We start from the raw sequence: 26,384 nt of genomic DNA, 5'->3' as shown, positions 1-26,384 counted from the left end.
TCATCTAGGGATATTTGAAGGACCAAATAAGGTAAAGTTCATAAAGTGTTTAGCAATGTACCTGATACATGAGGTGTAACCAAAATATCCTGTGGATGTTTACATTTTAAAAAATTTATTACAGTAAAAGATGAATGAGAATGACATCAACCTCCCCCCCACCCCCGAATACCTCCCTCCGCTTTGAACACACTTATCCCATCATTCTTGCCACTTTGGGAAGCAGTTCTGGAAGTCCTCTTTCATGTCTTTATGAGATATGATCAAAAATATAGTGAGTGCTTCTGCTGAGTGGCATCCAGCGGAAACTCAGGGCTATAAAAAAATTACAGCATGTGATCATCCAACCTTATTCACCGGATCTGGCACTGTGCAACTTCTGGCTCTTCCCCAAGGTCAAAATGAGCACAAAAAGTAAATGTTTTGAGTCAGTTCAGAACATCCAGCCAGCTACAATAGCACAACTAAAGATACTCATGAGAGAGGACTTCCAGAACTGCTTCAGAAAGTGGCAAAACAGGTTCAATAAATAAGTTTGAAACGAGGGGCAGTATTTTGAGGGGGATTCATGTCTTTTATTATTATAATTTTTTAAAAACTTAAGCACTCACCATATTTTTCAATCATACCTCATATGGTAAAGACACAGTAATATCGTGGTTGTAACAGGAGTGATATCAAACCAGGAAGAATGTAAAAGTATAAAAACCCTAAGGCACTCTACTTATATTAGGGACTAGCTTTATCACCTCTCTTCCAGCTGGCTATAATCACAATGTCACAGTGTGAGGTAAAAGTAACACATTCACTGAAATAAAGTTAATCAATAAATTACACTTAGCCTAGGAGAGAGGGAAGGAGGGAGGGAGAGAGGGAAAGAGGGAAAGAGAAAGAAAGAAGAAAAGAAAAAGAGAAAGAGAAAGAGAGAGAGAGGAGGTTAATGGGGCATAGAATTGCAAGCCGCAACTACAGCTGTCATTTTGTCAACAGTTAAGCACACTCCTCAAGAAATATGTCTGGAAGGTTCATGGAAAATGCTATCAATAGCAACCTGTTAAATGTTCCTCTGGAGGCCTGGAACTATTCCCGAGCTGTGCAGAGTTAGACCCCTGTTGAACTTTTCCAGAGCAACATCTGTAAAAGTACAAGTAAGATACTTTTCCTGATTTTTCAATTTCTTTTTTCTTTCATTTGTTTATTTATGTATTTATTTATTGATAGCCAGGATTTCGCTATGCAGTTCAGGCTGGTCTTGAACTCACTTTGTAGCCCAGGCTGGCCTTGAACTTGCAGTGATCCTCTTGCCTCAGCCTTCGGAATGCTGGGATTATAGGCAAGCACCACTATGACTGGCTTTCCCCCCGCCCCCCAATTTCTATTTAACAACTGCTTTCGGGGCAGTATGCAAACGTGCTTCTTCATGAATGAGAAATTTCAGCTGCTGGAGTTGGTGGCAGAGATTTCCAAGAAGCCTGCTGCCTTAGAGCGGGCCTCCCCCATTTCCCGCGGCACACCCCATCAAGTGAGGGGTCCTCTGTTTCCAGCAGGCTGCCTGCAGTACCAACACAGCCACGGTGAAATCCCAAAGTGATTTCTTCCAGGTGCTGGAGAAAAAAGTCCTGCTCCACTGAAGGGGCTTAGGTTCTTTTTCACTTTGGAGGTTTTTGCTTTTTTTTTTTTTTTTTTTTAAACACAACACACCTAAGAGGTGCTCCCCGTAAACATATAAAAGGATCACTTCAAATCACCTAAGTATTGCTTAATGTGGAAAAAGTTGAAGCTTGAAAATCAGGTCCATAAAATGTTAGGAGCCTTGGAAAAACAACCCCATCTGACGGTGCAGTACTTACTCAGAAAAATAGATAGGCTGTTCTCCTACTCTCTTTCCTAACTGCAGCGTGTATACCAGCCGTGTGTATTTTGGATTCCTTCCCATCCTACCATGATTTCCTGTCTCAGTCTGGGTCCCATGGTAACTAGAGAAATTTGGCGTGCTGGCTCCCTACGCAATCACTGGCCACATGAGGAGGGATGCCAGGCGGGTATCTATTCCACAACAAACATCTCTCTTCCGGCTCTATGGCAGGGTTATGTTCTTATTCCCAAACGCTTACTAATACAGTCTTCAGTTTCCAAGTAGATCTTCCTGCCCAGCCTCTCACTTACTTCAGAGGGAAATAAAGATCTTTTGCAGTCAGAAGACACTGTCTTCAAGATTACATTGCAGGGGCTACAGGAGTGGCAAAGGGAGTCCAAATCAAAGCCCTGTATGCCAACCAGCAAAGGTGTCGAAGAGTCTGGAAAAGCAAAACCTCATTTATAGGATGGGCAGAAGTTAGCCTTGGAAATGCATCTCCTGGTGAGAGTCCCAAGGATACACTGACATGAACCACATGTTTTAGATGCTGGAGACCCAGCTTCTATTTATCTTTCAGATCTGAACCTAAATGACACTACCTCCAGGACCGTGATAACCCCACACCCCTAGCCTGGTTTGAGTCTCTCAAGCATAGCACTGAACAGCCTGCACTGCAACTGCCTGTTCAATTCCTGCTCCCCAGTGCAAAGCTCCTGAAGGGCAGGGACTATAACCTCTCACCTCTGTCCTGATGCGGCACTTGACATACGCTAAGTGTTCCGGGAATGTGTGACGATAGCCTGCGGGCAGACCACACTCCCCAGACTGCACCACAGATTCAGGGACTCTGCCCTCCTAATCTCTCTGGGCCTCCGACCTCCTACCAAAAGCTCTACCGTTTCCTTGGAAAAGGCCCATCCTCAGGACAGGATATGATAAAAATCACTCAGATCAAAGCCAAGTGGAGTCTTAATATCATGAAGCCTTATCCTCCTAAAATGCCCTCAACCTCCACTCAGGTATTGCATTCCCCACGGCCTAAGGAAATAAATTACAAGTGCAGGGTTTTAGGCAATCACAGAGTTAGGTTTTGGTGTTTGTGTCTGTCTTTATTTTTGAGTTGCTAGAAGAAGTGGCCCCTACTGCTGGTGCTGCTGCCGATGCTGCTAAAACCATAGGAAGACCAACCCTCGGCACTTCAGCAAAGCTGGCCCAGGGCAGCGAGTCTGACCAGCCCACTATCCAGCAATGCCTCTGTTGATTTTGCTAATAGACCAGAAAGACCCTCTTTGAAATAGAGTTAGTAGAACTGTTTTCCTGACCATTTTCTCTGCTGCATTAAGCAAGAAGAAGTGGTTTCAGTAAGAAGCCCTGAAAGCCACTAATGGAGCAATTCCAAAGTGCATTCAGAGTCACAGGCTACGGAGAGGAACAGGGGACACAGGAAACACATGAGCTACAGGTAGCGCGAGGAGAAGGCCTGCTTCTCTAGCACAAAACAGGCAGAAGCCCCCGAAACCAGCAATGGCGACCACAGACAAGACATGGCTTGGCCTCATCTGTGTCAGCTGTGTGACAGCTCTTTCACTGACGACTTCACAGTGTGCTGTTTGCATTGGATTCTCCCAACTTCAGATCAGTCCTGCAAGTTTACTTTTACATGCAAAGAAACAGAGGCTCAGAAAGGTTTAATAACGTCCCCATCCTCAGAAGCTCTAGAAGTGACAATGGCAACCAAAGTTACAACACTGCACTCGTTCCTTGGGGCAGCAGCGGGTTCCAACAGGGAAGGGCTGTGAGGGCACTTCCAGGGGCAGACGGGTTCCCCTCTGCTGTGATCTAGCAGATTGCACATGTGTGTCTGGGTGAAAAGTCACCAAGCTGCGCATTTAAGATTCTTCACTGAATGCATCTCAACTTAAATACAGGAGAAGCAAGTAGTGCCTCTACCTCCAATCACACAGCGAAGAGTCCAAAAGGCCTCCCCAACTGCAGAGCCTATACACAGCATTCTTGTCTCATCTTCTCTGTCGGACTCTGAGGAGAGGAGCATGTCGTCAGGACTGCTTACAGGTGCACATCACCAGGGATCTCAGATGTCCTCTATGCTTCCCCATCCATTAAGGGGAGGGAGCCACGGGTACGGAAAATCCATAGGCGAAGCTCATTGTGCTGGTGGTGGCAATGAAAGCAGAGAGGCCTAGATCATCCCAAGGCAAACACTGATTGTTCCAACCCAAACGTTTCCTTCCCTTGGAAAGAAAGCCTCCTGGCTGACGCGAATGCCCCTTAAGTGGCTGGAATGAAGCCTTCCATCTGGCGTGGCAAGGGCCAAACAACCCTGTCTTTGTTCAGTTTGTTCAGACTCACACGGGAGCTTATGCCCACGACCTACACCGAAGCTGAGAAATGAGGCGATGTCAATGTCCCCACTGTTTGGCGTTCCCCATGTGGAAGCCCTGTGGCCACAGGAGGAAAAACTCAGGTCTCCGGGCATTCTGTACAAATGATAGGTCATCTCGGAGGGTATTAGTGTTGGCTTAGGACATGGTTCAGGTGGCTCGCGGCTTGCTGATAATAAATAGCCACCACCTATGGAGAAGCCACTGGTTTTTTAACCTCAGGTGCACAAATCTGATTGATCATAACCCTTGGCTCCTGACCATGTTTTAATTAGTCATCACAATGCGAATGCGCCTCCAAGACCAGAAAGCTAGAGACGTGACAACCGTCTCCAGCTACACAGTATGCCTCCCCCCGCAGCCTTCCTCCTCCCTCTCTCTATGACATAGGACCCTCTGTGTTTGCCACACCCTCATTTTCCCTTTTATACCAGATTTATTATCATGGTAATCGACTCCTTCAGTATTTTATCTGCTTTCAACCTTGGAAAAATTGTATCACAGTGTAACCTTTTGAGATGATTTTTTGTCACTATCGTATGACTATGGCTCATTTCACTCATGGGTTTCCTCCTCCTCGTTGTACGCTGAGCCCAAGCACCTCCTGTGAAGGTTTGCTTCTGTGTTTTGCATCTCAGCTTCACCACGTCGTAACACAGCCACTACAGTCAGTCACATTTTAAAGATTAAAACATAAAACAATCAGTCTAAGAGACCTGCTAAACATCACATGGAAAAAGCAACGTATATGGGGGTCAAACCCAGATCTGTCTCCAAAGCCCTGATCCTTCCACCATGCTACACAGCAGTACAGCAGCATATGGGTGGGCTCCCTCTCAACTCCAAGGTAAAGGTCACCAGAGATCCTGCCAACAGGAATCTTCACCACTATCCCAGTGACTAATATTCCGGACATACCAGTGCCAGGACTATCTCATGTATTTTAGAGGCTACTATTCATTTAATCCCTGCAACTGTCATGTGAGGAAGGTAATATTATTTCCACCTTGTAAATAAGTAAACTGAGGCAGAGCTGTGATGCCATTTGTCAAGAAAGAAGAGGCTCTAGGGCCTGAACCCAGGCAGTCCGAGTGCACACCCACATCCTCAGCCTCAAGGCCAGACGAAGATGAGTGCTTACTCAGATAGAGTCTGACCGAGTTTGTCCCTGGTTGGTGACAGCAGCACTCCTAGGACCTGACTTACTTATAAGGAAGCCCATGCTAGGCTTCTGTCCATGGAGAAGAGCTGCCTGCAGTGGCTCAGCAGAGGAGGAGGAAGGGGTGAGGAGGAGAAGGAGGAGGAGCAGCAGCAGCAGCAGCAGCAGCAGTGGATGGAAACACAGCCTTGTGGGGAAGAACAGATATCACTCTGCTAGTCTTGGCCTGGGTCCACAGCGCAACAGAAAGGCTCTGAGAGTGCGCTGGAGAGGCCAGTGGGCTGTGCCTTGAGGAGAAGACAGCGCACAGCACGTGTGTCACCTGTTCCCAATAACATAATGCTTTTTATTAAAACTGTCAGTGTGGAAGTTAAGGGCTTGGAAGCCGGACAGCACTAACTTCAGATGTCCACTGTTACCTGCTGTGTGTGTGTGACCTTGGACAAGTCATTTTAACTGTCTCTAATCCTCAGTTTCACCCTCTGTAAAATGGGATAAATAGTGGGACCTTCAGCAAGCAACTAGACTCCTGATCACCTCATGAAAGGCACCCAACACCTGCTACCACCGCCTCATCACATTTGGTGGAGAGGATTGAACAAGACTATTTACTATTTATTACCTTTTCTAAATCAACCTGCACCCATTTCTCCCTTCATCCTCTAGCTCAGTTTGCTCTACCCGTGGTCTCCATCCCACCACTCACAGGTGACCCTCAAAGGCCAGCCTCAGGTGCCATCTCTGACCACCCTCTCTGGTCCTGGTCTTTTCCAAGCTGTCTTCCCCTAAAGAGGGATTTTTGTTAGAGGAGCCTGGAACCAAACCTGACTCCCAGTGATACAGGATGGGATTCCCCAAATCTGCTTATCTATCTGTTTTGTATGTATGTATGCATGTATTTATTATTATCATTGGTTTTTTTTTATGTATATGGTGCTGGGGATTGAACCCAGCGCCTTGTGCATGCAAGGCAAGAGTTCTACCACTGAGCCACATCCTTAGTCCCTGCTTATTTACCTGAATCACCTGAGGAACATTTAAAAAAAAATGGTTCAGATGTTCTGGCCCCATTTGTAGAGGTTTTAACTTAAGATGCCCCGGCTCAGTTCCAGAGTGTAATTTAAAAAAAAAAAAAAAATCTCCAGATGTTTCAGCAAATGTCTAGTCCCAGAAATGATTGACTTTAAGAGTCCCCTGTACTTTGGGAAGGAAGAGATGAGCGGTCTCATGTTACAGATCACACATGTGTGTCTCACACATACATGGAGAGACACACACAGACATACGTGTGCACCCACACACAGTCCTTTGGAGCTGTGAGGCAATGCTGATGATGGAGAGGACACAGCACAGATAACAGACAAAGCAATTATTTGACAAGAAGACTCAGGGTTACCCATTAACCACGGGTGATTGATCAGTGTCAGGGAAGCCACACAAAGGACAACTTGGTCAGCCTGGGAGGGACCCACGTGGATCCCAAGTTACACAAATGGTGACAATAGTGCAATATCCTTGTGCCCTTCCCTTCTCTTTGTGAGTGACATCCCCTGCAGTAGGACCGGGCACAGAAGGAGAGGGGGGTACCATCATTTCTCAGTAGCGTTTGGAGTCCCCCAGTCCAAACCCATCTCCTGCCGCGATTGTGATGGAAATGACTGGGTTTTCTACACACCCTTCCAAGTTATTCGGAGTTCATTACCAGTGGCAGATTTATCACACTCTGGATGTGGGCAAAGGAGCAGCAGTTGTATAAATACGTAGGCACTTCCTACCACAAATGAATCCCAGAGAACTAACCGAGCTCCCACTGTCCTGTGTGGCTCAGCCACGCTCCTTACAGCCCAAGCGAGCAGGAGGAAAGCAGGCTTGGGGTCACCTCCACAGGCGTGGAAATGACAACTGTATTTTTGTACTTTTTAACCCTTATGTATGAGGAAGGGCAGAAGACCATGTGGAGTTCCAGGTACACTGATTTACAAATCTACTTGTAGTGCTAATGCCCCTCTGGGTCACTTTTTCAGACTAAGTGTGTAATACCTCCTCAAGTAGAAAACGCAAACAACACAGGGCAGAGAGAGATGTGACACCAAATGTCACCACCAGGAAGCAATGCAGCAAGGACAACAGCAGCATCTCACCTCTGGGAGTTGCTGTGCACAGGCACTGTGCTAGATACTTTGTTTTACATCATCTCATTTAATCCTCGTGACCACTCTGCCAGCGAGTCCTAGTAGTATCCCCATTTCACAGAGAGGAAAAGCGAGGCTTAGAAAGGCTGAATGTAAACTAGTACAAACACTATGGAAATAAGTATGGAAATTCCCCAAAAAACTAAAACTAGAAATATAATCTGACCTAGTTACAGCTCTTCTGGGCATCTTCTCAATATAATGAAAGACATCGTATTATAGAGATACATGCATGTTCATGTTTGTAGCAGTACAACTCACGATAGTTAAATCTTGGAAGCAGCCTGTATGCCCATCAATAGATGAAGAGCTATGAAGATATGATGCCATAAAGAAGGGTAAGTTGGAGTCATCCGTAGGAAAAAGGACGCACCTTGAAACCATAATGCCAAGTGAAGTAAATCAGACCAAGAAGGTTAAATATTACAGGGTTTTGCTTATATGAGAAACCCAAGTAGAAAAAAAGAGCAAAATTAGCACAGTAGGCTATGTAGGGATGGGAAGGGGCTCTGGAGATGCGAGGAGACAGGAGGGGAGGAGGGGAAGGGAAGTAAAAAGGGTCAAGATGGGATGTGTCCATGCACCAACTCCCCGCAGTGAACGGATTTGCTGCGTGTCACAAACATATACTAATAACAAGCCTCTGGGCCCTTGTATGGCTGTAGAGCCCTGAGAACTTGGTGTGGCTCAGACCTCACAACAGCGATGCAAAAAGACTGCCAGGCACACATGATATACACACAAAGTGAGACTTCGGGGCAAACTCTAGTTCCAGGGATCCCCAGCTTCCAGCTGAAACCCTCCTGGTGCCAGCTCTCCAAGTGGGTTCCGACAGGTTGGCTTTGGGCAAAATGTCTTGGAAAGAGCTCACTTCAGCCGGTGGGCCCTGCAGCTCCCGAGTGAAAAAGCCAGTTTCTAGTTATGGGAACATCCATCCTCAGATTTTGAGGACTGGCCAGTTGCTGAAACATCTTGAGGCATTTAAAAATTTTACATTCTGGAACTTACCCAGGGTATATTAAGTTAAAACCCCCAAAGTGGGGCCAGAACATCTGAATAGTATTTTTTCAAGGCTCCTCAGGTGATGCAGATAAATAGGCAGATTTGGGGAGTCCATCCTACATCGCTGGGAGTCGGGTTTTGCTTTTAGGCTCCTGTAAAAGTGTACAGGAAGGAAGATAGAGCAGGGAGGCCTGACCATAGCAGTAATATGATCAGGAGCAGCAACAGTAGCAATTCTGCTCCCTGAAGAACATGCAACAGTATCTACCTCTGAAAGACACAAGGCTGAAATGAGACCACATCCTGTAATACACGGAAGGTTTCCGTGTGTATTAAGCATTGTGCTGTTTTATACATATTTTGCCATCTTGTTTAATTCTCCCGAGATCCCTGTGCAGTATTTTTAAACCACTATTTCACTGACAAGGTACCGATTTCAGAGAAGCTAAGTGACTTGCCCTAGGCCACACAGCTTGGAAATCATAAAACATGACCCCGTGTTAGGGGCCCAAAGGTTAGAGCCACAAGAATCAATGGCTTTCATCTCTACTTCCATGAATCTTGCTGCTTCTACAAACAGAGAGCCTCTGAGAAGCCGGGGAATGGTCCAAATGTTTAGACCTGTGGAAACTCACCAAGCTGGCCCCAAGTGACCGGCTGGTGACCCAGTCTAATGGCTGTGTTGTCCCATAGAACTGTCTGTGATGATGGAGATGGTCTATATCTGCACTGCCCGGCAGGGTGACCACTGGGCACACGTGGTGATTAAGCACTAGAAATGTGACTGCTGTGACTGAGGAGGGGATTTTTTTTTAACTTTATTGAATTTTACTAAATTTAAACTTAATTAGCCACAGATGGCCAGGGGCCACATTATTGACAGGAACAACTCTGAGGTTTCCTGGATGCTACAGAAGGAGGTTGTAAGAAAACACAGGGCAGGCCTTGGTGCAAATGAATAAAGAAAAAATAAAATGTTCTCATTCCAGAGCAAACACCATTGCTGTGATCTTGGAACGTGGGCAGCTGGAACAGAGAAATGGCCAGTTCCCAAACAAATGGCTTCTCTTTCTTTTTATTTTTAAAAGAAAAAAAAAATTAAATGTGTAAAAAAAGGGCCCCAACTAAATCACTTAGGAGTGGTTGCTACTTTTTCTGGTGACAAATGCCCTTGGCTGATGATGACACAGGGATTCAAATATGGTAGAATGGAAAAGCCAGAAGGGTAAACAAGAGGAGGCCCAGCACTCTCTAAGGTGTCATAAATTCAGAGGAAACAGACTCCAGGAGCTAAAAGCTTCCAAACATTCTTCCTCTTGAACTATTTTAAGCAACCAACACACACACATACACACACACACACACACACACATTTCATAGAGGTTAGTTCATTCACATCGACAGAAGAGTAGCAGCATGCTTCACAGGCTATATCTTTAACCGTGCAGAGAAACAAATAGCCACACTGCAGGCCCCTGCAGGTCAGACTGGCACCCCACTGAGCAATGCTACTATTTTAAGGCCCCTAAATGGATTGGTTGTTCAGAAGCGGCCAGGGCCGCATTGGCCATGGCTTCGATCCCTCTCGCAGCGCAGGACCAACCAACTCATTCATTTCTTTGCTCAGGAAATCACTGTATATACTAGCCTGCCGCCAGGCCGCTGCTGGAGACCGGAGGAGGAGGTGGGTGGCAGGGCAGACGAGGACTCTGGAGCAGAGCTTGGTGGGACTCCAGTTATGTCCTGCACTTGCCGGGTCACCTGGGTGCCCCTGAGCCTCCGTTTCATCAGAAGACGACAATCACATGATACGATGCCCGAGAAGCACACAGCTCAGGGCTTGGGGTTTCATAATGACCCGACACGTGGCAATTCTGAGCTGAGGGTCTGAGGTGAGAATGGAGTCTCCTGGCTTTTCTGGTTGGGCCTAGAACACTGGCAGCTGAAGCACAGAGAATCTGGAAGAAGGCTGACCGGGCTTGATTACAATCTCTGCCTCCCAGGACCTGTGCCATCTTGAGCAAGTTACCTGAGCTCTCTGTGCCTCTGCTTTCTCCTCTTAAACACAGACGGAATTAATGGTACCCCCTGTGTTCACCAGCGAGGTAAAAATCCTGATTATGTGGCGCCAGTGCTGCGCTGGGTCTAACGCTGCCCTTTTCCCAGGTAAACTTACGAATTCCGGCTTCTTTGGCTGTTCTCCGGGGTCTCTTCAGAAGAAGAGTGAGCCAAAGCTACATAGCTGTGAAGGGAAGGAAAGCCACTGTCCTGGGTGGGGCAAGAATGAGTGCTCCGGAACAATGATGCCTTCACCACTAATAATAGCTGATGTCTGAGTGCTCGCTCTGTACCAGACGCTCCCAAGAACTCTACCCACAGGGTCTGGGCCCCACTCCAGACCATTTCTTTCAGAATTTCTGGAGGGGGAGCCTAGGACACACACACACACACACACACACACACACACACACACACACACTTTTATTTTTAAGCTCTCCAGGTGATCCTGATGTGAATACTTGAGTGAGAACCACTGATAGAACAATCCTATGAGATAGAAACAACATCCCCATTTAACAGAAGAGGAAAACTGAGCTTCAGTGATTCCAGCTAAACAGCCAGCAGCCAGGGTATGGGCAGGGCGGCCTTTACCCACCCCAGGCACCCCACCCCTCCTAAAGAGCAGAGATTAAACCATTCAGCAGGTGGCTGGGGCCCCCCAAACCATCTGAGATGCCTCCAGGCCCCTGGGCTTTCTCAAACCACCCAGGAGAGCTCTCCTTCTGGCTTAGCTTCTGACTAAGGGTTGACATCTACCAATGCAAACGATCTTGAAAGTGGAGCTTTGCTTTCCCAGGACTGCAGGACCCAAGCACAAAGTCCCAGTGATTCGCGGAACAACTGGGCCTGATTAAATGGACCCCATGCTAAGGACAGGAAGCAATGAATGGATGATCTTTGCTGGAGGCTGATGCTTGCCTGCAAAGACGCTAGAAGGCAAAATTCAGGGGCCCCTTGGGCTATCAACCCAAGATAATTACAAGACTGAAAATTAAATCTGCATTGCCTTCGCCTCTGCCCAGCCCTGTTGGATTGCGCCCATCCCTTGAAAGGGCAAAGGAAGGTGATATTTCAGTCCATCATACGATTAATGAAGTCTATTTGATAGAGTCAGTCTATCTGATATCTCTCTACGTTGGGCTTGAGACCAGCAACCCAAACCACACTCAGATCTTTGGCTTAATCCTCCACAGGTGCCTCAACCAACGACCTCTCCCTTCTTTCAGTTCTCAGACCATAATCCTTGTTGTCACATGTGGTTATGGCTTATGTCTAGATGTTCCCCCAAAGCCTCATGCTCTCATGGATGGGGCTTTTCAGAGGTGGCTGAGTTTAGGGTGTGTGATAACTGGGATTAAGGGTATGTGCTAACTAAATTGATTTAGCATAGTTCTTGGTGAGGGTATGGAAGGCACACCCTGGGCATGGGTGGTACCAACCAACCGACTTGTAGCCTGGACGGAATATAAAGGGAAAGAAGGAGGCTTTTGGCTTGCTGCTTCCTGCCTGCTCTGCCATGGACTGTTTCTCCTTTGTGATGCCCCTCTGCCATTCTGCACTGCCTTGGAGCCAGCCAACTATGGACTGAAACCTCTACAAACTGTGAGCCAAAATAAATCTTTCCCCCTTTAACTTGTGGGTGTCAGATATTTTGTCCCAGCAATGAGAAAACAACTAAGACACACTTCACTCCCCTCCTGTACCTCACACATTAAAGTTGCTAACAAAGGCCATTGGCTCTGACTTCAAAATACATCTTTGACCTCCACCATTATCACCCAGGCCTGAGTCCTGTCCTCTTATGTTGATTATTGCAAACAACTCCTGACTGGCCACTTTGCTTCTACGCTTGATGCTACAGTCCATTTCCAACAGAACAGACAGTGACCTTGTTAAGATGCAAATCAAACTACGGATGTCACTTTGCTTAAGACCCTCCAACGGCTCAGATTTCAAAGCCGAGGCAAAATTACATAATGGCCTTCAAGGCCCTACCTAGCCACCCCACCATCTCCTCTCTTACTGCCCTGTCCCATGCTCACCCCACCCAACCATGGTGATCTCCTTGGTGCTTCTTGAAGTCACCAGGAACACGTGCTCTTCCTTCCAGCTGGCCCTGGTTTCTCTAGCCACACTGGCCTCCTTATGATTCTCTCAGCACACGCTCTTCCCGATTATCCGTGGGGTGGGTACTCTCCTCCTTGCAGGTCTTCTAGGAGTGATGTCAAGCGCATAAGTCCTCAGTAAATGTTAACTGAATGAAGGAAAGGATGTACTCCAAACTAAACTCTAAGTCTCCCCCTTGCTCCTAATCCAGAGTCCGTGTAACCATCACGGGTCTCCTCAAAGACCAGCATGGTAGAAGACGCTACATACACCCCGGGCACTTTATAAATGGCCAATGGGCATTCTTATGTTTTTCAGAGGCAGCTCTACCCAGGAGTCATCTGCTACTGAACTGGGTCCCAGAATACGTCTTCCTGCCCAACTTGTCCTGGGAAGATTAAATCCAGAACAGCTGCAAGCAACTTGCTTCCAAATCGGGTCCCCATATACAGCACTACTTGATTTGCCCGGCTGCTCAGTTAAGCCAAAGACACCCTCAGGGCCTCGGTTTCCACAGAAGCGACTCTTTTTGGAACACACGCTCTGACTGCTCTAGAGCATGCCCCTGGTTTTCAATTTGGGATCTGAGGGGTGCACTGGCTGGAGGAGAAGAGGGCTACACAAGCCACTGCATGGACCTCGCCTCCCACTGCAACCTTCCCGAGCCCTGCTCAGACTGCAGGACTGTGAAGCAAACTCAGAGGCCGTGTACCTCGGCACCAGCTCCACGTCTCGGCCCTCAGAGCCCCTGGCAGCCTGTCATCCTCAGTTACTCTCATTTTCCCTCCTCTTTGAAACACCGGCCCTGCCAACTGCAACAAATAGCATTTAAAAATATCCCGCTGGATTACACAGCACCGCCTTCTAAATTCCTCACAATGCCAGTCTGTGTCCCGCGTAGGATACAGAAGGGTGTAGCATATTTAATTTTTCTCTCTCGTTGCTCCCCTGCTATAAATACCCAAGTCCGGGCCTCAAACACTGGCTGCATGAAGTCACCTCGGAGCTGGATCTGACCACAGCGCTGGCCTGCCAGGGCCTGGACGCAGCTGTCAAGCGCTGAAGCTTTAGGTCAGCCAGAAGCACACAGGGGGAAGGGAAGGGCAAAACACTAAGTGCAGTCATAGCAGTTAACGCTAATATAGAAAAGGATGCTGTTTTGTCCTGTTGCCCCTGCTGGGTCTTCAGAGCGCACACCCGGACTCATCCTGAACTGCGTCTTTCCTGAGAACACTAATTACAGGGCCTGACCTTAGGAAAATGATTTCACACTGTCCTTGGGGGAGTCCAGAAACATCATCAGAGACAAAAAGGCCTTTGGAGGGTCTAGTCCAACCTCTTCACACCACAGACAGAGAGAGATCCAAGAAGATGAGGTGATTCACTCCGGTCACAGGGGGGCAAGCTCCGTCCCAGAATTTTCTGGATCCAAATCCAGGTTCCCTGCACTGGACTGCTCTAGACACTTGTGCAGACATACTCCCTTGGTGCGCTTCTCAATTTGGGATTACTTATAGCTCTCCTCATGGTAAATAGTGATTTTTAATCTTAGAAGGTACTAAAAAAGCTTTGAAGTCTTCAACAACAAGCAATGCTCAAAGGTAGAGTGTTTGCCCAGCGTGCTTGAGACCCTGGATTCAAATCGCTAGCAGCAAATCATAACAAGAACCAACCAAAAAAAAAATTAACAAATGCGTGACCTCTGTGGGAGGGACCCTCTTCCTGGCTGAAAGGCCTGTGTTACAGTCTGTGGTCCAGTCTAATCTTCCTCTGATACTAACCTGCATCTCCAATACTTCTGGGTTCAGTTTTCCTATTGACTTGTTCCCCATGAGACTTTTAGAAAGTAAACAGTGAGCCTCAAATCATTAACTACAAATGACACTATGTGTCATTTTGCAATATGTTCATGAAGTTTATCTTTTTCAAAGGACGAGAAAATTTCTTCATAACACCAGGGGTCAGAAAAAAGGCAAACACCCATGTTATTAGTTAAGCCACTGTCAACCTTTCACATTTTGCTGTCTGCAGAATTCAGCTGGACCCTAGGAACTCCAATCTAGACGAAAATGAACTCTGAGGTGGTTCTGCAATATCAAGCATTGAACATGATAGAAAGCTCTGTCAATGCTGTAGAAACACCTTAAGCAAGAATCAGAGGAGAACTAAACATCTGAGAATCAAGCTGTTATAGATAACCCCTAAGCTGGGAATGGAACCTATCAAGTCAACCTTAAAAAGCCCTGGGACCTTTTACCTCATCCTGTTCTATGCCGCTCCTGCCTCCATCCTTGCAAATCCTGCTTTGACAAAAGTACATTCAACGGTCTCACTGAACAAGTTTGCCAGGTCCAATCTTCATGCTGGACCGGACCGCTCTGGACTGCAAAGCTGCACTCGGGGCCATGGAAGAGGTAATCGAGTCAGAAGCCAAATTCAATAGGAGAAGCACAAGGCTGATGGAAGGTTTCGCATCTCCCCAGCCCGAGAGTGCTCAGGGCAGGTCTTCTTTTCTTACTTTCACTGCTAAGACAGTGGATGGTGCATTTTTTTGAGGTCAGGCTTTCAATCAACAAGAAGTATAACGGGAGGTCTGGGGCGGTGTTTAAGATGCGCTGGGGAGCAGACGCATTTGCCTTCTGTATTACAAAAAGAAGTTTTGGAAAACTCTCATCCTGCACTCTGGCAGGCTTCTTAACATCTGGGTAAAAGATGTGGGAATGTTTTCCTTTTTCCTGTGTTCTCTCCCCTGCTCCTCCCAGCCAATGGCATTTACTTACCGTCCTCCAACACACACTCGATGGCTCCCGGGTCTTCCTCGCACAGTTCCCTGCCTGGAAGCCCTGTGTGCTGCAACGCAAGGACCTGCCTGCTCCATCACAGTTCTGCTGCCAGAGTCTCCCCTGGCTCACAGGTCACCACCTTCACAAGGCCCGGACACCCGCCCCCTGGCCCAGCACACACCTCTTCCCTTTGTGCTTGCTAATCACCAGAAGAAGTCCCCAGCCATGGGATAGAAAGTATATCTGCCTTCCAGAGCAGTTGGGAAGGTTGATGAACTAGCTATCACAAAGCATCCGTGATGGGCACCGACATGCGGTGAATGGAGGCTGTCAGCATTACCCCCATCACCCTTTGAAGCAGTGATTATGAACGCCTTTGCAACCATCCCCGCACATGCTTTGCTTTTCCTATGAGAGTCTCAACTCCTTGACAGGGAAGAAGGACTTTCATCTTCCTCCAGTCTCTCTCCTCTGGCTTGTACATCGCTGGTGCTCATCAACTGGTAGGTCAATGAGGCTGCTGTGACATTCCTCAAGCTGTGTCTTTTAATCATCACCTCCCTTTCCAGCATGCAGCGCCACATAGCCAGAGCTGCAAAACCATGCTAGACCTTTTTAAAAACAAGCAAGATGACCACAAAGTGTGTTTACATGTCACGCCTGCAAAACACAAAACACCTGCCATCCCTGTGGCTCAGGACTTGGTAGTTGCAACAAGCTAGGTCCAACAGCCGCCGCAGAATTGCTCCCTGGGGACCTGGGGCTTTGACTCTGCCCTGTGGCTGTCACCCAGGTGGGGGTGGGCATGAGCTCAGAGGGACAGGTCTGATCTCACTGCTCAGTGGTGGGTCACTTTGTCCTGGGGGAACCATCAAGTCACAACTGAGCAGGGTGCAAGCGCGCTGCTTCCAGATTCCACAACTTCCTCCTACCTCTACATACCAACGGTCAGTCATCAAGGAGAGCCTGTGACTCATGCTTGTCACCCTGGGAGTTGGGTCATGATCCTCCCCTGCACAAGAGACTCTCACTTTAGCAAAGCTGGGGAAAAAAAAAATCAGCGCATCCAACAAGTTTGTTAAAAACATGATGATAATTTGACAAAACACAGTAATATGCATGCTGTAGGCTTGCCACCACTGTGCTAGACGCAATATAAAGTGCCTTACAGAGATCTCTGAATCCTCGCGACAGTCCAGTGAGGTGGGTACTATTTTAAGCTCTATCTTAGAGAACAGTGTTTCTCAGTTAGAGGTGAATGTGCTCCCCAGGGGACATCTGGACAGGTCTAGAGACATTTCTGATCACAACGTGTGTGTGTGTGTGTGTGTGTGTGTGTGTGTGTGTGTGTGTTAGGGGCATTATGAAGCATCCTACAATTCACAAGGCAGCCCTTCTAGAAAAAACAATCCAGTTCAAAATGTCAATAGCGCCATGGCTGAGAAACGCCGTTACAGAGCGAGGAACAGAAGTTGAGCAGCTTGCCCCGCGTCACACCACCTGACCTGGCAGCTTCCACCCCAGTCGCCTTTCTAACATCCCCAGCCCACAAAGTGAGAATCACACCCAACCGCCTACAGCAGCGGAGGCAAGCCTACGGTACGGGTGTCACAGCAGGCTAAAGCTCTAAAAGGTTCACCATCGCTGGCCTACGACATCAGAACGGTCCCTCAATTTTCAGTAGAGGAGATGGGACTTAAGAATGATCTTCTAGAGGCCATAGATCAGCAACAGGCCGAGCAATGTGGCACCCAACATGGACTCCAAAGCCAGCCCTTCAGCACTGTGCTACACTGATTCATTCTCAACCCGGGCTCCAAGCTGAGATACAGTCAGCAGCCAGGCACTGTGGTGGACTCCAAGGAAATCAAATCCTTCTTCATAAAGGCTCTTCTGCCAACCTCAGGGCAACTGAGCTGAGCTCCCTGAGACCAGTGGCCTAAATGCATGGCCACTTTGGAGCGTTCCTTCCCGTGCATGTCCAGCAGCCCTGAGCTACAGAAGAGTGTCACTATAGCGACTCAGCAGCCTTTCCGTTCAGCTGAGCTTATTGATCACCCTGCAGCTGCCACTTGTAAGGCCCTCCCTGGGCAGCAGAGCTCCCAGCCCCCTCAGGAGCAGCAATAATGGCTCCCTCAAATCAATGGCACCTCCAGGGCAGGATGTCTGGACATCAAGAACCTTTGCCAGCCTAACAAATGTGAAGTGCCTGGCCACAGTATGCCATTAACAAACCGGAGCTATAAGAAGGAATGCTACTACTATGTTTGGCCCTAGCTACCATCTAAAAAAGACCAATTCCTGGCCTGTTCCTCATAACTTTTGGTTCTGTGATTCTTTACAAGAAAAACACACACTTAGGACTTGGTTCAGGCCCAGTTATTACCGAGCCATGAAAACTGGTTCCGGGAGACCCTTCTGTGAGAGGAAACCCCATGCACAGAATGTTTACAGGGAATCGGCGAGATCACGGGTGAGGAGCGTATGGAGCCGCAGTGAAGTCAGGCCTATTACTACAGCTGCAGGAGTGTGGAAACGGGGACAAAGGTCCGATGTGGAAAAGAATGAATTGTGATGGTGAAGTGGGACAGGGACGACTAAGGATTAGTGGCAAAGTTGGTTTGGCTCGTTTCAGAAGCTTAGATGTTGTTTATGCCAACCAGCAATGTTCAGCAGGTGATTGTCTTGGTTCAGTTCTTAGAATGCAGGAAGGCAGGATGGGACAGTGGTGCAACCTCTTCTCAACAAGTCATCAAAGGACTGTCCTTTAGGGCCACGCTGTTGGCAAGGGGACACTGGCATACCCATTACTAAGGATACTTTCAAGTCAGTCCTCCTGTGGATTGATCTGCTGCCTATTAGACTTCTGCCTAAAACCCCTCCACTCTGGGTACCACACATGAAAAAGGCATCTCCCTAGTTTCTTTTTTTTTTTTTTTTGTGTGTGTGTGTGTGTGTGTGTACCTGGAATTGAACTCAGGACCTTGCGTTAGTCAGGCAGGTGCTGTGCCACTGAGCTATATATCCAGCCCTGGCATCTCCCTTAAGTAAAAACCCTCCAACTCACATCCTATTTACCACAGATGGCCTTGGGAAGCCTACTAGAAATTAAGGCATCAATTGGTTGAATAATGGCGCTATGATGTGGTTACCCCCCAAATACTGTCTCTTCATCAAGAACAACTTGAAGTTCTCTGCTTTGATAAAGGGAGAAGATTCTTGCAAGGTATCAAAGGAATTCAAGTGTAAAACTTGGAATTAAATATGTTGTATGGTAGCTGGGCATGGGTGCACGCCTGTAATCCCAGCACTTGGGAGGCTGAAGCAGGAGGATCGTTGTGAGTTTGAGGCCAGTCTGAGCTACAAAGTGAGTCAAGACCAGCCTGAACTGCATAGAGAGACTCTGTCTCCAAAAGACCAAGGAAAGAAAAATATGTTGTATGGTGTATCATTGGCCCAATGAACATGTACATGTATTATACAGCAGGTCTTAAGTGAGAGGAGGAAGTCTGTGGGATCCCAGTTTGCTGGGAGAGACAGACAGAAGCAGGAAATGATTCAAGAACATGTCCTGGGCACTGTGGAAACTTCAAGGAGTGGCTCTTCCAGCTGTGGGTGGGGAAATCAGGCAAAGCTTTCTGGAGGAAGCTGAACAACCCCAGCTTGTTCCTCTTACTACCTACAGTTAAGGTTGCATTTCTCAGGCAAGCAAGGAAAAAAAAAGTTTTCATTTCCAAAGCTTGCTTTGTTTCAGTTTTACCAGGTCCCTTGGCTTCAATAAAATGGCCAAAGAAAAGGGGAGCTGCGTGCCTCCCTCAGACTACCCAGGTGTGAAAACTGATTAAACAGCAACTCACGGCTCAATTAACCCTTGCTCCTTCTGCTCATTACGTACGTCAGTGGAAATCCATCCTACGGTCTCCTCCATAAATGAGTCCTATAGCCAGAATAGTTTTTATCTCTGCTTCCGATGCAGCCTTTTTATTTCTTGGCCGCAGATGAGATGCCCAGACTTGCCTCAACTGGTAAATAAGTGAATTTAGGAAAGTCCTCAATTACTATTCATGGCCAAAAGGTGCTTTGCTAGTATTGATATTACAGGCTGATACTAATCAGACTTCAGAGAGATCTTCCTTGACATTTAAATTAGCTGCAGTCACACTGTCCTACTACTCTGTCCTCAAAACAAAACAAAACTAAAAAATGACAAATGGTAAATCATTTATGTTTTCCTGTCTTCTTCACTCGATTATAAATTTTAGGAGAGGTCTTCCTACCTCCCTTCACCACTTAATCCACAGTGGCACATTTAACAATGGTGGGGACCAGGTCAGTGCTGAATATTTGCTGAATGAATTGCTACTCTTTTTGAACATTTACTGCGAGCTAAGATCTTTAAATCTATGATCTCAACCCTCATACCAACTGTCTGAGCTAGGTATTGTTATCACCCATTTTATAGATAACAAAACTGAGGCTTGGAATGCTTATGAAATTGGCCCTGGGTCACTCACATAAACAGCAAAGGTGGGCTTCAAACCCTCCTGGTGAGTTCAGCGTCCGTGCTCTTCACCACTTCGCTAGACGATCCCTTAGGGACACCCTGAACCCTGCTTTGGAATAAGAACATTCTCACCACTATCCTATCATTTCACTGAAACTCTGGAAATGGAAGAGGATTTTCTCAAATTTCACAGTCACTCACAAAAGCTTATTAAGAAAAATGGTCAGAAAGAAATTCAGAAGGGACACCCTGCATGCTGCTCTCAGGTAGTGAGTTCCTTGACAAAGACAGAAGGACAGAGAGAGGCTGTGGAAGGGAGAGGTTTCTATTTTCTGCCAGCTCCCTGTTTATAGATACTACTCTATTAAAGTGGTTTCTCTGCCTTGCATAAGGAAATCACACAGATATCATCGCTTAATGACATTGCCCTGGGATCCCAGGTCTCAATAACAAGTGAGCAACCACACATAACTTCTGCTGCTCTGCGGATCTGGGATGTCTTATAAACACTCGAGAACTTTTATCATCTGTCTTGGGCTGAGAAAAACCATATTTGTCTGGCATTCTGAGTAATGGATAAGGATAGATGGATTAGGGCTCTTAAATTCCTGGTTGGAGGACATTAAAAGTTTAAGAGCTCTATACAGCTGAGTCAAATGCATGTGCTCATGCTGTACAATTAGCAGGCATAACAATGATAAATATATAATTTAAAGGGAAGACCAGCAGGGCAAGAATACTAACCACACTCTTTCTCCCATATGCAGCTGTTCCTCAGTTGGTCTTCAGCTGTATAAACTGCAGCCTTGCTGCCCTTGGGGTAATTTTAATATAACAAAGGTTTGGGATCTCTCCATTTCTAAGTAGTTTATGTTTCCCTCTGAAGTCAGCTCTCAGGCATATGTGATTCATTGGCTTTCTACTAAATATTCATTTCACTTTGTCTAAAGGGACTTAATAAATCAGCCCGGTTGTTGTTTAGTGAGGCCACCCCCTGGTTTGCATGTATAAGAAATGGACATCCATGCTGCTAAGTGGAAACAAATGGTCATCTGGCCTCTAAGAAGGTCCCTGCAGCCTAGAGAAGGTAGCGAGGGAGATACTAGCCCTGAGGATCCAGGGGGTATTGCTCTCTGTTGCATAGGGAGACTCACTACCTTTACTTACACGGCTTAAGAACTGTTACAGCCTGGCCTGATGCTGCAGGCCTCTAAACTCAGCCCTCTGGGAGGCTGAGGCAGGAGAATCACAAGTTTGAGTCCACCCGGGCAACTCAATGACTTAGCCAGACTATCTCAAGATAAAAAATAAAAAAAATTTCTTTTTTTGGGGGGGTAGCCCATTGGAAGGTCCAGTGTTGCAAAAACAATGACAGCAACAAAAAACAAAAACAAAACAAATGGTAGGAGGCAGGCAAAGAGGCCAAATCATGGAATCAAAAATCGACCCGTAAAGAAAATCTCCAGGAATGCTGATCCTTGATAGTAAATTCTCTTTGGTTGCAGATGAAGACTCTTGTTTTCCAGCAGTGTCTGGCCATCGTGCCTTTTTAGGGTACTCTGGACGTCAGCTGCTCTTCCTAACCTCAACTTGTATTTAGAAAAAGTTCCTCAACCTGCTGGACACGGGCTGTGCATGAAAGGCATCGTTTTGCCTGGCTTTGTCCTCGCTGTCCACCTTTATGCTAGCCTCGTTTCTAGGGTCAGGGCTTCAGTCTTTTCTCCTAGAAGCCTTGCCCTTCTTTAAATTCAGGCCAGGCCTCCTATCATGACAAGCAGCTGGAAATCCCTCTGCCCCTCCTTCCTCTCCTGGAGCTGGTTGGTGTTCCCAGTGCTGAAGCTCTGCACTTGGAGGGCGAAGCACAATTATCAGCTGTGACATCATTGACTAGATTTCCGGCCTGACCTCAAGTCTGACCTAAGAGGAGGAAAATTAAAAGGCAAATGCTCTTCCACTGCAGGCATGTCCTCTGACAGTGCCAGAAGTTGAAAACCAAAGCAAGGGGTGGCCAAGTTAGCCACACGGGGCTAGTGCAGTGTCTTCAAAATGAGACTGAGCGTGTCATTGGCTCTCCTTGGAAGCTGGACTACTCAGACAAAACTTGAACTCTCTGGAGCTCAGATTCCAGTTTTGTCACTTAATTCCTGTGTAGTCTTTGGCAGCTGAACTGCTGGGCACACTGCTTCCCTTCCTATATAATGGACAGAACACTACAGGTACGTACCTCATAGAACAAGAAAACAATTTTCCTGTTCTCACTCCACAGTCAACACAGAAGACTTCTGTGTGGGGCTTTCTCCCCACGAGCAAGCAAGCAATTCTGCAGCAGACAGAGCTGCGTGTCCTCTAACTCAACTCAATTAAACTCCGACACCATCTACCTGGAGAGATGCCAGCACGTCTGCAGGCTGAAGGCTCTGGCCTCAAGACTGTTCCCTTCCCCGGACAGCATCACAAGCATCAGGTTGTTTTACCTGTACTTCTGACCAACCGGCTCTAAAGGAGAGTTCCCACAATCGCCTCCTCTGGTTTAATTTGCTTGTATGGCTCACAGAACTCAGGGGATCATGTTTACCAGCTTGTGATTACGGCTGTTACAAAGGATACAAATAAAAAATGTATAGCACAGGGACCCCCATTTGCTCAGGTGTGCAGAAACACTCCGAGCCCGGTCCTTTTCTTAAGTGGAGACTTCATTACATATGCACGACTTAATGTTGTGCCACTCTCTCCCCTCCGGGGAGGTTTTCAGCCCCGCTGGGGCTGAAAGTTCCAGTCCTCTACAGTCCTGCCTTGTTCTTTCCGATGACCAGTCCCCATCCTGAAGCTACCTAGAGGTGGCCTGCTATTAGTCAACTCCTTAGAAGACAAAGACGCTACCTCTCTGGAGATTCCAATGATTTTAGGAGTTGTACACCAAGAAATGGGGACAAGACCAAATACACATACAGTATTTCACAATATCACACTACCTAATGGGTTGCTAACATACAGCATGCCCCAAACAGTGACTAACACATGAGGTGTTACTTTAATTTTCAGCTTTTATGATTTTGCCAGACCATGTTTGAATTTGGTGCCCTTTATCCCTTCTAGGACCACCTGGCCTCTTCCACTGCCCACGCATCTGTCCCTAAAAACTATATCCGCGTGGCCCTTTCAATTAGATTGCGAGGATGCCTACCCATAGTCTACTCTAAATAATTCATGTCCCAGCCCCTGAAATTGGAGTCTGATGGGCAGGCTGTTGCTGAATGCCTGGCACACCCTAACCTTATCAGGGAGAAGGCCGAGTATTTTGCCTTGGTCCTCTGCGCTGAAGCAACATCTTTCAGAGAAGTGAGAATTGTTCCTTCCCCAGAGCAGACATCACGCAGCTGCCCACCCCTTCCTCATAACACAGTTGACTGAGTGGATCACCCCTTCCTTCTGCGAAAGCCACAGGGGTTGTTCATTTAATTCAGCAAAGGGTTTAAATCCATCGCTCATTTGGTTAATGACAAATTGGAAAATCAAGCCCTGGGAGCCTGCAAGTGGTTGGTTCCCTTTTCTGTGATGGGGCTTCAGGAGTCATCAGTCCATCACCCCTGGACACGCAGTTAAGAACCCACCACTCGCCCTCCATCCTCCACGAGAGGACCTCACTCTGGATATCCTTCCACCCAGCTAAGCCAAGACTCAGCCCATGTCCCTGACTTGTCGCTCTCCTTGCCCAGCCCACTTCTCCAAGGCTCAGGTCTTGGGGGATAGACCCCTGAGGCTGCTGCTGCTATTGCGGTGAACTCCGGGGACAGAACTTCAGTCGGGGGAAAAATCACACCACTAGACTTAAGCAACCAAGGCAAAGAGCAGCAGAGAGTAAGCCTCGCTTTGAGAGGTTCAGGAAGGGTTTGGTCCAAAGCCTGAATATCACCCAATCAGTGAATGGCCCCCCAAAAGTCACAATAGTGGGCCGGGGATATAGCTCAGTGGCATAAGCACCTGCCTGGCAAGTGCAAGGTCCTGAGTTCGAGTCCTGGTACCAAAAAAAAAAAAAAAGTCAAACCATAATAGTATGCGGAACCAGAAGAGAAGATCGACCCCAATTTTATCCTCCAAAAGTCTGGCATCCCAAACAATCCCTCAGACCAAACGCGGGGTCCTGGCACACAGAGCATGTTAGTTAGAGGAAACGGACTGACGCCACGTCCGTGGGTCAAGGCTGGCGCACTTACCATTGGCATTCTTGCCGCAGATGAGGTGCTCATAGGGCTGCAAGACGCCCCAGAGCTCGGCGTCGTTGTTGATGACCATCTCCAAGGCCTCCGCGGACACTTCCCCGCCTCCCGCCCCGCCGCCGTCGGGGCTCTGGCTGGCCAGAACTCTGGCCCTGATCTCCTCCACCAGATTCTCCATGCAGGCGGTGAGCGAGATGGCCGCGTACTCGTGGATGCGCACGGAGATTCGGGTGTCCACCATCCAGCGGAAGAAGCGGCCCACGGAGAAGGTGAGGCCGCAGCGCGCGGACTTGCCCCGGCGCAGCCCGTCGCCCGCGCTCATGCTGTACAGCGACAGCGCCTTGACCGCCGCCAGCGCGCAGCTCTCGGCCAGCGCCCAGCTGTGCACCAGGCGCACGGCGCTCTGCACCTCGAAGCGGGTGCACTTGGCGTGCAGCACGCTCAGGCGCTGCGCCTCGCGGGCCACGCGGATGAGCGCCCTGCGCAGCAGCCCCGCCAGGCGCCGCACCGCCTCCACCGAGAACGCGGGCAGCCGCCGCGAGCCTGCGCCTTTGCGCAGCACCCGCGCCACATCCCCCTCGGTCCAGGGGAACTCCTCCAGCTCCGGGAGCCGCGGGCAGCGCGAGAAGAGGTCGGCCACTTCGGGGTCCTCGGGCAGCACCGTGTTCACCGTGTCCCAGCTGTTGTGACGGCTGTTCATGGAGCCGGAGTAGCACCACCAGGCCGCCCCGCGGTGCTGCTGCGCCGAAGAGTTGAGCGCCTGCGAGTTGGACTTGGAGGACGAGAGGCTGAGCGAACGGCACGAGTCCCCGGCCCCATACCCGGAGTCCAAGGTCAAGTCCTCCAGAGTCTTCAGGGTGGAGCTGTACGTCCCGGCCATGGGGAGCCTGCCGCGGGCGGCCTCGCCGAGCAAGGGGCGCTCACCACTCCATGCGCCCTCCGCCGAGCGCGCTCTAGGCTCTCCGCGGCGCCCTCCGTCCTCTCTGCGCCGCGGGGCTCGGCGGCCGCATCGCCCGCCCGGCGGCCGCGGGAAGCTGGGCGAGACTCGGGCGAGCCGGGCCCCGCGCGGCGGCGTCCGGACGAGAGCTGTCCGCGGGTCGGCTCCGCGCCGCTCCTCTTCAGCGCTGCCCCTCGTCTCCTCCGCGTCCCTCACCCAAAGCGTCCGTCCTTCCCAGAGAAGGACTCCTGAGACAACGCGGCGGCGGCAAGAGGAGAAGGAGCGAGAAGGAGGGAGAAAGAGGGGGAAGGAGGGCGGCGGCGGCGCGGAGCGGAGAGCAGCGCCGCGCGAGTCCGGGACCAGCCGGCGAGAAAACGCTCTGCAAACTTCTGCGCGGCGCCGGCCGCCCGCACAGCTGGGTTCCCTGCAGCCGCCCGCATGCAAATAACCCCGGGCGGCTCACCAATTACTGACCGCGACTGGCATTGCTGCACCAATGATCTCTAAGAGGGGCGGGCACTATGTAGATTTCACGTCGTCTGGGGTGGAACCCGCTGGCGGCGGAGGCGGGGCTGAAGGCCGAGGGTGGGGGAGCGGCTGGGACCCAGTGGAGTAGGGGGGCGAGCGGGCGCGCGGCTGGCAGGGAGCGGGGAGCGGGGAGCGGGGAGCCGGGAGCAGAGTCCGGGAAAGGAGGGGTCGGAGCGCGGGGCTACGGAGCTGATGACTGAAAGAAAAACGAAAAGGAAAAGGCACAGTGAGCTGTCCGCCTTCCAGCCGTCAAGGCTGGGGTTGTTTGCAAAGCCCTCTGCAGACGCGGGGGTGAGGTGGGACCGGACTTCGGGGAGGGGACGCAAGCCCGGCGCCCAACTTTTACCTCCACTGTCCGCCCAGCCCCTCCCGTTTGCCGAGAGGAAACGACGGCTGCGCTGGAGGGAGGAGAGGGCTCCTGCGTCTCCCCAGCCCGTCGGGTTTTCTTCACGTCTGTGGCCCCGGGCTCCAAACCGAGCAGAATTTGTCCCTAACCTGGCTTCGGATAAACCGAGCGCTCTGGGGAGCCTGTGATCCCCGACTACCGCCACCCTCGCAGCGTCACCCCCCGCTTTCTGGAGCAGCGCTTTGGAGGGAGGAGGGGCATCCTCACTTGTCAGAGTCTGCAGAGGACC

General features: G+C 49.0%; 1 protein-coding gene across 1 annotated transcript in view; it reads right to left on the bottom strand.

Moving 5' to 3' along the window:
- Nucleotides 1-25,164, bottom strand: part of Abtb2 (ankyrin repeat and BTB (POZ) domain containing 2) — a 169,088-nt gene extending 143,924 nt beyond the window's left edge. The window contains exon 1 of the mRNA XM_005384147.2: nt 24,282-25,164. Within this exon, the coding sequence (XP_005384204.1) occupies nt 24,282-25,164 (883 nt within the window). The remainder of the gene's footprint in view (nt 1-24,281) is intronic.
- Between the last annotated feature and the right edge of the window lie 1,220 nt (nt 25,165-26,384).

The sequence above is a fragment of the Chinchilla lanigera genome, unplaced genomic scaffold (assembly GCF_000276665.1).
Source record: "Chinchilla lanigera isolate Chin_1 unplaced genomic scaffold, ChiLan1.0 scaffold00021, whole genome shotgun sequence".
Lineage (NCBI taxonomy): Eukaryota > Metazoa > Chordata > Mammalia > Rodentia > Chinchillidae > Chinchilla > Chinchilla lanigera.
This window is presented reverse-complemented; position numbering and strand designations above follow the sequence as displayed.